Raw genomic sequence first — 12023 nt, 5'->3', positions numbered from 1 at the left:
TCAGGAAAAGATGTTTTACGTTAGAGACGATTTACTGGGAACGCAGGGATTACCCTAATACTATTTTTAAGCAGACACCATACCACGAGCTCACAAGAGCAATACGAGGTTATCCAGTGTTACAGCTATAGAGCAACATGAGGTTAACTTTATGCAAGTATGATTTCATTAATACTGCATCATTACATTTGCTTACATATCTATTACAAATGAGGTCACATGTGGCCTGGGGGTGATTTTCTGCTTGAGTCTAATAAAAATGTTAACTTTTTATAATAGATTTATAGGTATTTTATGATTGTAAAGGACAGACCAGACTGTTTTACACAACCATGACACAACTTTCAACAATGACAACACCTACACATAAGGACACCCAAACAATTCAAACCCATGTTATTCAAGGATCAATTGTTAACTCCCTTAAGTTTACATTTCATGACATCATGCAACTTTGGGGCTGATTATGGCCCCTTCATCACCTATCAATCACAAACTTTCTTTCTGTGACAGCCACTTGTCACTAAATGTTGGCACAGGCCTTCCAATTTAGAAATACAAGTCTCTCGAGCTTCCTTAAAGCTTCCCCAGAAGACTTGATGTACCAATAAAATCAGCTACATAATTATGCAAGATTCAACACCAGACCACAAACCGAAGAAATTCACTGCCAATCCATGGCTAATTCTTGGGAGACAAACTAGCAGACTGCTCTTCTGTGCCTTACTGTGGTGTGGTCCTTTTTATACTTGAAAAGGGAGACAGTGCTATGCTCTGGCCATGTATGACACATCTATGATTCTAGTAAGAGCAAACTAGCCTGTAGCCTTGTCTGGGCAATTGAGAAAAAAGCAAGATATTTATTTGGCAATTAGAGTGCCTCCTCATGCAGTTTTTCTTCTTACTTTTATGTCTATTTGTCTTATCTTTATAACTATGCAGTGGATAGGTGGCATTTGGTTATGGTTCCGAGGCTCAAATCCGGGATCTCATGCAAGCTAGGCATGAGCTCTGAAGTGTACCTTCCACAACCCATCATTTTAAAGCTATTTGAAAACAGAGAAATTTCCCATAATCATTTTTTTATTATGAATGTAAGTATGGGTATTCCTATGAGTGCCAGTGTCTGCAGAGGCCAAAGGTGTGGGACCCTCCTGGGACTAGAGTCCAGGTCTTCTGTAAGAGCAGAGCACAGCCTTAGCCACTGATCTATCTCTCCAGCCCACCTCAGTTACTGATCATCAGCCTAGCCACTCATATGATGACTTATTCAAATATGTGAAGCATTAGTGAATGACTATTCAGTCATATGTAAATTACATTCTATGCCTATAATCTGATCTACAGCATAAAGAAGACATAAACTTACTATTTTCTTGGACTCTGGCCACAAATCCCATTAAAGGTAACTGAGGAGTTACCTGGAGGATGGAAGGAGGAGGAGGAGCAAGAGATACTGCAAAAACAAAAAAGGTGTGGAGGGTAAGGGGTAAGGGCATGTTGTATAAAAAGGAAAGGATAATACAATAAAATAAAGAAGGAAAACCACTTTTCACAATAGGTGTCTACCTTATGTATGCACTTTGGAGGGTAATTTTATAAGGAAAACAATACACTGGAGAGTTTAGTAAGCTTTAAGAGTTTAAAAACATAATTTGTGTTTAACAGTCAGTACTAAGGGTCTATTCGTTTTATTGGGTCAACTGAGAATGCACAGACTTTTTAGCCGTGGTTCTTTTTGGTTTGGTTTGGTTTGGTCCCTCCCTAAGAACTATCTAAAATAAGATCCAAAGCCAGCTTCTTGCTACTGCTCCTCATGTACCACGCCACACCTGTAGATCTGTGGTCTCCTGTAGATCTGTGGCACTGTCATGTCTAACCTCACTACCTTCAGAGAATAGGTGCAGCATCAGCCCACCCAGCACTGCTTTCTCACTGCTTCTCTGTACATCCCTGGGAGGAAAACAATGTAAACACTTTAAGATCATAAAGCCTTTAAGAGACACTGATTCCTGTAAATTAACTATTACAAAAGGTTTCATAGTATTCATATTATTCATAACTCACATATCCTACTAAACTAGGTTTATTATATGTGTATAAATGTATATGCAAAAATATACATACATATATATATATAAATATATATATATATATATATATACACACACACACATTCTTTAATACCAAAATGCCTTTTTTGAAGGGGGAAGAAGGGGGGGTTGAGTTAGGGTTTCTCTGTGTAATAGAGCCCTGGTTGCTCTACACTCAATTCATAGACCAGGCTAGCCTCGAACTCACAGAGATCCACTTGTCTCTGCCTCCTGAGGGCTAGGATTAAAGGCATGTTGCCTCCATAGCTGGCCAATGCTTTATACTCTTAAAAAAGACTTAAATAGTAAATGTATGTATTCTGTAATTCTCTTCACTATTGGCAAATAAATTTAAAGGTCAATTTCTTTGACTTCAGATTTTTAAATTATTTATGTATGAGTGTTCTGTCTGCATATACACCTGCAGGCCAGAAGAGGGCATCAGAAAACAGTACAGATGGTTGTAAATCGCCATGTGGTTGCTGGGAATTAGACTCAGAATTGAAGAGCAGGGGGCACTCTTAACAACGAAGGCATCTGACTTTAGATTTTTTTTAAAAGAGGATCAAGCCGGGCATGGTGGTGCACACCTATAATCCCAGCACTCAGGGGGCAGAGGCAGGGGGATCTCTGTGAGTTCGAACCTGGCCTAGTCCACAGAGTCAAAGACAGCCAAGGTTATTCAGAGAAACCATATCTTGGGGGGGGGGCGGAATCAAAAGGTTTCAGTTATGTTCTAATCTAATTGAAAGTATTTCCTTTAATAACTTGCTTCTAAAATCTCATTAGAATACAACTACTGTCTTTCTTGAACTATCATTTCATATTTTATATTTATATTTATATTTCATATTTTCAAAACAAACTGTACACTGGTGGAAATGCTGTCAGATTTATACCTTACAGAACAGTGCCTTGTCAAACTTCATTCTTTAGAAGCATGTATCCATAGCAAAGCTCTGACTGCAAAATATGGGTTCATACAAGAATCATTTTCTTCACAAAATAGCTCACTGAGCAAAAAAAGTTGTCAAAGAAAAAAACATGCTAGAGGTTAAGGTGAAGGACAACAATAGAACACTTGCTTAGCACACTTAAGGATCACAGTTCAAACACTAGACACCTTTCCTACCAGAATAATATGATGCAGCTCAGTATTTTTGGTTTGGTTTGTTTTGATTTGGTTGTTTGAGACAAGGTTTCTTTGGGTAGCCTGGGCTGACCTGGAAATTACTCTGTAGACCAGGCGCATCTCTGCCTCCCGGGAGCTGGGATTAAAGGTGTGCACCATCAAGCCCTGTTTTGTTTTTTATTTTGTTTTTGTATTTAATTAGGTTTGAAACGCCCTCTGATTAACTGAGCTGTCTTCTTTAAAGTTACCAAAATCCAAGAGAAGAAAGGTAGAACTCAGAATACAGAAGATACAAAGTCACAACTGAGCTGCCTCTCACAGCCCAATTCTAATTCACCTTACTTTGAGTGTATAAAATACTTATGATTAGAATCGCTCCCTAATGATTTAATTATACTTTAAAATGTATTTGGCATATATAAATCTGATTTATAAAGAAAGCATTATGAATTATGAAATCTTTAGTGCATTAAAAATTTAATTCAAGGGTGGAAAGAGCATTTGCCTAACACATACAAAGCCCTAGACTCAGTACTTCAAAAATTAAATACATGAAACAGATGTTTAAACAGCTGTCAAATTTTATCTACAGAACTGTCATAGAACTACTGAGTACATACACACAGCATGAAATATCCCCTCCATACTCTCACTATGTACCCTGTACAGCTGGTTCAGAGCTGTAACATGAAACCTTTCTCAACCTCCTTAGGGATCTAACCCATTTCAGATCAACATCATTGTTTCAAACCTTTAAATAAAGTAAGAAAGGGACTATAAGCAGTAATTTTCAGATACCCAAGAGAGCTAGACCATCTTCCACAAAACTATTAAGTAAGCTATAGCTAATAAACTAAAATTTAAGAACAACAACAACAAATATTCACGTAATGGCCAGCCGTGGGGTAATATTCTCACTCAGGCTAAGGCAGGACAATCATGTGAAACTACAAGTTCAAAATTTGTCTAAAGAAGACACATTTCTAAAAGTGGGGGAGAGAATTTAAGAACAAAACACACTTAAAATGCATATTTGGAAAACAAAACCGAAATACAAATTTGGAAAACACTAGAAGTAGAGTATGTGACATATTCTGGCAATATTTATCATGGAAATGAATTTTAAGAGAAAACACCTAAAACACTAAGTATGAGAAGAGAACTGTATTTCAATCAAAGCAGTTAGGGGATTTAGACTGCATTTTGTACTGGCTACACTTCAAGTCCAGCCTTCAATGCAGGAGAGAAGCCCAGGACAGTGAAGAAACTTCAACAAAGAAACAAGGCTTTCGTTTGCTATCCAACAGTACTTTTGAACTGTTCTCAGAACAGCACTGCATAAAAACAAACAGGGACTCCACCACCAGAGTATGCCCTTCCTCCTTTCTCCCTCCCAAAACCAGCGGAGGCTTGGCAGGTATAGTGCAGAAAGAAAAAACAAAGAAAAAGGAAAAGGAAAACGTAATTTGAAGGCAGGTAGAAACCAGCATAGAAAATGCATGAACTACAGAATTAAAAAAAAAAACAACATTAAGTTCACCAGGCGGTGGTGGTGCACGCCTTTCATCCCCGTAATTGGGAGGCAGAGCCAGGTGGATCTTTGAGATCAGACCAGCCTGGTCTACAGTTAGTTCCAAACCAGCCAAGGTTTCACAAAGAGACCCTGTCTTGAAAAGCAAGCAAGCAAGCAAGCAAGCAAGCAAGCAAGCAAACAAAGCACCTTGGCCTTGGTTTATAATTGATCACCAATCTTGAAAGAATGCTCAGCAGTTAATTAAGTGCACAACTGCTTTTCCTGAGGACCTAGATTCAATCAATTCCCAGCACAAACATGGCAGCTCACATTTATCTGTAACTCTAGTTTCAGGGGATGCAATTCCCTCTATGGATTCTGTGGGCATTAGACACATACATGGTATACAAACATTTACATTTGCAAATAAAACAACTATATACACATCAAATTTTTAAAAATTAAATAATTTAAAAATTATCACCAATCTTATTTCCTATATATGAGTCAAGTGTTAATAACTAAAAGGAAAGTCTTTTTTTTTTTTTTCAAGATTCTAAAGGATGTAACTAAGGTTTTACTATCATATAGCAGCCAAGTAGATAAATTTCCACTCCATAAATTCAAGGCCTATGAGAGACAAAATCATTTGTCCTTAAATCAGTAGAGTTCACACAAGCAAAAATTAAAACACAAAACAGTAAATTGACACAATACACTCATGTAGTCTACAATTTTTCTTGCATTCTCTAGGGACTGGGACGATGACCTCTTTAGCTTTACATATAAATCATGTATTGACTCTGTAAAGTGGAAACACAGTATTATTAAAAATTTAGTATTCGTTCATTCTTCCACCCATTCAACAATAGTCTAAAGTACCTATTATGTATGGGATAAACACCTATTATATGGGCTAATTATGTGTAACAAAAGAGTTTATTTATTTTGTTTGTTTTTAAGGTGCAATGCAAAAGAAATGAGAAGAAACAGCAAAAGAAAACTCTAACCTGGATTCTGGTTATAAAAAGGACCTCCATTCATCTGATTCTGAAGGCTTGTTTGTGAAGTTATAGAAGGGGGACGTCTATAGGGCAATGAGCCCCCTATTGTGGGTGGTGTGTGACGAGCGGCAGGCCTATTCATGCTGTAGAACTGAACAGGATGACCTGGAAAAGGGACAGAACACAGATGTATCATTAAAAGAACCTTAGATAATACAATACTTTATGTTCATTTACTCACTTTCAAGTAAGATTATTAAAAATAACAGTATTCAGCCAATTTAATGCAAAATGATAGCTGCTGCTCTGCTGGCACTGTATCAAAGCACAAAAGTAGGAAAATAACTAAAAAAAAATTACATCTGAATGTAAAACTAACTAACATTTTCTTAATCATTTGACTGTTTTAATTAAAATGTACCCCTCTGTTATAGACTGACTGTGTCACCAAAGCTAAGTCTCCAGCGCAGCTGTTATCAACCCAGGGGTCATACATCAAATATCCTGCCTATCAGATATCTACATTTCATTTCATTTTTTTTTTCTTTTTTGGGTTTCTCTGTGTAGCCCTTGCTTTTCTGAAATTCATTCTGTTGACCAGGGTGGCCTCAAACTCACAGAGATCCATTTGCCTCTACCCCCTCCCCTGGTGCTAGGATTAAGGTGTGTGCCACCACCACCTGGCTACATGACAATTCATAACAGTAGTAAAATTAAAGATACTAAGTAGCAATGGAAATAAATTTATGATTGGGGCCACCACAACATGAGGAGCTGTATTAAAGGGTCACAGGGTTAGGAAGTCACTGGTCTAGAACATCAGTGTTGAGAGGCAGCAGCTGTAAACAGTGATCAGGTCGTGAGGGCTCTGCTCTCATGAATGAATAATGTCAGTATCAAAAAAGTGGATTTTTCTCTTTTTATATCCTATAAACATAGTCTTTCAAAACATAAAGCACCTTGTTTCTGTATATTCTGCCTCCAGAACTATGAGCCAAACAGACTAGCATAACTTAAAAATAATCTAGTATTTTGTTATAGGACACAAAACAGATTGTTTTTCCCCCTCCTCTCAAAAAAAATATTATTTAAAGCAGCCACTAAACACTAGAGATTAAACAAAGAATCTATTCTGGGAGAGAAAGAAATGAAAAATGTTTGATACAAAATAATGGTGGTGATAAGTTAAAGAACACTGTTTAAAAGAAAACAAAGTATTTCCAGAAAACCTTGCTGCTGTAACTCCAAGTCAAACCCATGTTTACACAATACAAAAATACCTTCCTGAAGCTAGATTGTCTTAAAATTATTGTATGAAATATAAATCAAAATTTTCTCATCACCCAGAAACCTATCCAGGTCTATTACTCATTTCAACCTCTTCAGAACTACTCACTGCTAACATTACTTGGAAACATTCTTTCCTAATCCATTCAGTTACATAATATAATTCAAACCCCAAATTTTACCTTGCCTTTACCTTCACTTGGTCCCCTCTCGGCCAGGGGCCTCTTGTAACAGAGCTTTGGAACACCCATGAAAGAACACTAGCAGGCAACAAAGTGTGGAAGGGAAAGGGCTCACGAGAACACAGGGAAAGGGAAGAGATGCCATACCATGAGGCTACATAGAAAAACCCGGTCTCAAAAAAAGAGGATCCATTTACTAACCAGCATCATATTAACTGTTAAATGTATTCTCCTATCCCAGCAAAATGTATTTGAGGTTGAAATCTTTCTTAAAAGAATGACTACATTTATCTACTAGGAGGGCGTGTTCATACACAGAGAATGTGTATGTGTTTGACAACTTAGAGGAGCTGGTTCTCTTTCCACCATATAGGTCCCATGGATCCAAACTCTGGTTGTCCAGCTGGAAAAGCAAGCCCTTTATCTGATGAGTCATCTCCCTAGCACTACCTTGAAATTTGAAATCAAGCACCAGTCAACTTAAATAATCCTGAACACACACACACTCTCTCTCTCTCTCTCTCTACAGATACACACACACACACACACACTATACTTCAAAGGAGTATAGTTTATGAGTGTCTGTACTGCTAAAATATAAGCAAACTTTTTGATTATAAACATAAAGGTTTATAATTTGCTGTATAAAATACTGTATTCAAATATATTTTTCAATTCCATCGCTTGTTTCTGTTAACTGCTCGGCCTGTAATAGTACTGTGTTTGCCACAGAGGTATTATATGCAGATACATGTGCATGTGAATAGATGAGCATGCCGAGGTCAGAGGTCAACTTTTGGTGTTGCTCCCCAGGAGCCCTCAATCTCATGTTTTCAAACAATGTCTCTCACTAGGACCTGGCACTTACCCACCAGGTTAGGCCGACTGGTCATCAAGCCCCGGGACCCAGCCACCTTCAGCTCCTCCACGCTGGGATTACAAACATACACCGGTCCACCACGCCTGGCTTTTTATGTGGGTGGCCTCAAGTCCTCATGCTTGCACAGCAAGCGCTTTACCCACTCAGCACTCTCCCCAGTCCCCCTTTCATACTTGTAATGGTTAAATTCTCACAACTAGACAGAAAGTTGACTCCATACTGAGTGCACAAATCTTTAACAGAATAAATTAGGACAACATTTATGTTTGTGCTACTTTATTGGACAAAAGTATCAGACTTTACCCCAATTTTCCCAGGATATTCTTTGTTCACATGCCATTTTCCAGTTAAAAATATTAATCATCATCTTTTTAAAGAATATAAAGTAAAACCAAACCAACAAATATCATGAAGCTGGAGTTTCAGCAAAGAATGGCCAGATGACTGGTTCTGTCTGCCATGCCAATACTCACCTGTGGGGGGATTGGAAGAAATAACAGGGGGAGTTGGAGAAGTGAAGCCATCAGCAAGGGTCTGTGCGCCCCCAGCAGCAGCATCTGGGGCAGTGGAGGAGGGGACAGTGGCAGGAACAAGAGGGGTGGGGACAGATGCAGAAGTAGCAGGAAGGGGAGGAGTGCCAGCAGAGCCAGCAGGGGCTGATGGGAAAGAGGAGTAAGAGGCAGCATTAATAAGGCAGTCACATTAGCGTGAGAAGAAGCATTGGAATATTAGAGTATTCAGCACTCAACACTAGGCAAAAGAACAGAGTATTGAAAAGAGAGTGGTTGAGGTTATTAGGTGAGCAACCAGTGATTCAAGATGCTCAGGGTAGTATAGAAAAATGTTAATTAGTTAAAAACAAACCTTTCTTTTTACCTAGAGTTACAAAACTAAGAAAAAAATGCTTCCTGTATATTGGTTTTTTTATTCACTTTACATCCTTGTTGTAGCCCCATCCCTCTTCCCCTGCATATTCTTTTTTTAATCATAAAATGTTCTAAGTACATAAAACTTTAGTAGCTTTAAAAAGCAACAATATTCTGTTACAATTATAACATGAATCAGAAAACAGGCACATTATTGCAGACAGTATCTTATCAGTTAAAAAACAAAATAAAACAAAAACCTTAACACAAACATGCACAAAATTTTTCAAGATTTTTGTAAAAAGGTATTATTTATTTGTATTGTTATAATCTCACTACATAGCGCACTGGCACCTAGATCACTATTCTTCCACCTCCGCCTATGCATGTTGGGGTTAAAGGCATGTACCACAACCTACTACATAAGTCTATCTGGCTGGTTTTGGGTTGTGTTTATTTTGGTTTGGTTTGGATTTTGGGTTTTGGAGACAGGGTCTCTCTGTGTAGCCCAGGCTGTCTTAGAACTCATTCTGTAGACCAGACTGGTCTCAAACTCAGTATCTATCTGCCTCTGCCTTCCGAGTGCCAGGTTTAAAGGGTGTGCTAACACACCTGGCTTATCGTGATGCATTTTTAGTTAAGATTTTTACTTACATGTATATAAAACTGAATGCCAAAAGAGGGTGTTGCTCACCTGGGGCTGGAGTTACAGGCAGCTCTCAGCCACCCAGTCTGAAACCAAACCTGGGTCTTCTACAAAAGCAGTGAGAGCTGTTAATCATGACTGTCTCTCCAGCCACTATCTTGCTGTTTTTATGTTCATGCTTTTAAAACTAAATTCAAATTATGTGTCTTCAAATCAACTATATTTTTGTTTCTGGGAATGGGGGAAATAGTTTTTCAGAAACTACTGAATTATAATGCTCCTCTAAATTGATATTTCCCATCCTTTGTTACCAAAATGATTCTCAAACCATGTCATCACCATTTCCAAGAAGACGCACTGTTAAAATACTAACAGAAACTAAACAACCTAACTCATACAATGATGAAGATGAAACCTCAGAGCACCAACTGAACTAGTAACAAAGACACAGAACATAGTAACAGACCAACAGAGAAACAACAAAACCATTAAAATCAGCTGGATACACAGACATCCCACTACTTACAGAGTGCTAAGGAAGTCCTCTTTAAAATCTTTATTAAGAAGAAAACCCATCTACAGGAGACTATGGTTTCAACAGCCAGCGACAGACACACACACACATATATACGCACACACACCTAGGAACACCCACTATAATTCAATAACAAATTGAATTAAAGTTCACAAAATAAAACCAAACAAATGACCACTAGTGCTTTACCTGGAAAGACGCTGGGAGGAGATGGAGTAGGAACAGCAATGGGAACCCCCACACTCCCGCTTCCACTGTTCTCCCGACTGCTGCTCCGGCTGCTCGGGTGGCTTCCCCCGCTGCTCCCACTGCTGCTGAAGGAGTAAGAGCCGCCAAAGTATGAATACAGAAAGCAAGATATCAGGGTTCCAAGTATTTCTGAAATGGACATAGCTACAGGAATATAATTCAAAAGGCTTCCATTTCAACTATGAATTTCCTAACAAATAAGGAGAAACTCTGAGTTGAGTAAGCTTGTTTTGATGCCTATTTATAAGGTCTATCTTACAAAAAATTTTAAGGACATTCTCTATAAATGTTAAGGGCAAATTGTTGGTACTTAACACAGCAAAATAATGAATATTATCTTTTATATCCTGGTTTAATACCTATCTAAAGAAGCTTATAGTAAATTTTACTAAACTATTTTATTTACGTTTGTAATGGTACGGTGATATACTAACATTTTATTATGAATATTTTTTCATCTGTAAATTTCCACCAAAAAATAACTTGCAATTTCCATTCCTGGTTAATAATGTTTTTTTAAGACTAATGTAAGTTTTATCTTTGTTGAAGAGTTTATACTCTGAGCTGTCTTTCTCACCTTCCTGCCTGCTCAAAGTTGCATCAGAACATGAGGAGAGAGAGGAAGACTCAGATGAGGTTTGGGAGAGCAGAGTGAGAAAAAGAAGTTAGTGCTTGGAGAATGAGAGAGATTTCACTGAAGTTGCCTCAACAGATTATGGTGCTCTGGCCATCATGTTTGCACTGAGGTAGAGAAAATACCTGTAAGTTCGATTTCTTTGATTCACAGAAGCTGTCCTCACAGGGCTCTGCTGCGAGGGAGCCATATTACGGGTTGGGCTAGGTACGTAATCATTTGGAACCACTGGAGGACGCACTGGCTCCAGTGTGCGATAGGGGGAGTGCCGCCTACAAAAAGAAGAGCGTATGTATTGTGTGATTAATCAAGTTTCGGCACGATAAATTCAGAGTTGCCAGTGAAATACAACTTGTAAGCAAAAATAGGAAATGTGGTTTAACCCAGCTATCAATTTGTCTTTCCTACAGTACAACTCTTCTACCATTAGAGAGAGTTCTGGTGAATATGTCGTGTAAATTTCAGTCTCCAACCTCAATTCTCTATGCTAATGTAATTTTGTTCATTTATTCGCAGAAAATGCAAAGGTTTTCCATTGTTTAAGCCAATGTTTTCTAGACTACTCTTTTCTTAGAAGAATTTGAATTATTTTAGGATCTTGTCAAAATCTCCCAAATGCACTGAATGAATGCACTAATTATCTTCTTCTCCTCTCTCTCCCTAACCAGATATTTAAAAATACAGATGACAAATCTTGATTTTTGGAGTCACAAACTCCACATGATGATCAGTACCAGACATAACTCATTCCCCTTTTTATACCCTACACACATAAAAATTAAAGATATATTGGCACTTAAAAATACACTACTCAATTTCATTTTCCCAAATGTTTTCCTTCAACTTCACAATCTCTTTTTCATTTCCAAATCAGAGTTCAACACTGATAAGGAATTTTAAAAGATTACCTAAGTCCTTCTATCTTAGTTACTTTCAACTATAAAACCAAACCAGACGTTATTAACAAATCATTTCCCTTTTCCAAAGTTTTCTTTTCAAAGG

At 37.9% G+C, this 12023-nt stretch overlaps 1 protein-coding gene across 29 annotated transcripts in view; it reads right to left on the bottom strand.

Moving 5' to 3' along the window:
* The window catches only part of Abi2 (abl interactor 2), a 66503-nt gene that overhangs the window by 23466 nt on the left and 31014 nt on the right, over positions 1–12023 (bottom strand). For 2 of the 29 annotated variants that reach the window (XM_021655665.2, XM_021655667.2), the window contains 5 exons: positions 11147–11293; positions 10328–10452; positions 8565–8747; positions 5749–5907; positions 1370–1456 (listed from right to left, as the gene is read on the bottom strand). In XM_021655665.2, the coding sequence (XP_021511340.1) occupies positions 1370–1456; positions 5749–5907; positions 8565–8747; positions 10328–10452; positions 11147–11293 (701 nt within the window). The remainder of the gene's footprint in view (positions 1–1369; positions 1457–5748; positions 5908–8564; positions 8748–10327; positions 10453–11146; positions 11294–12023) is intronic. The other 27 variants (XM_021655672.2, XM_021655673.2, XM_060368451.1 and 24 more) reach the window with 15 other exon arrangements.

The sequence above is a fragment of the Meriones unguiculatus genome, chromosome 15 (genome assembly GCF_030254825.1).
Source record: "Meriones unguiculatus strain TT.TT164.6M chromosome 15, Bangor_MerUng_6.1, whole genome shotgun sequence".
Lineage (NCBI taxonomy): Eukaryota > Metazoa > Chordata > Mammalia > Rodentia > Muridae > Meriones > Meriones unguiculatus.
This window is presented reverse-complemented; position numbering and strand designations above follow the sequence as displayed.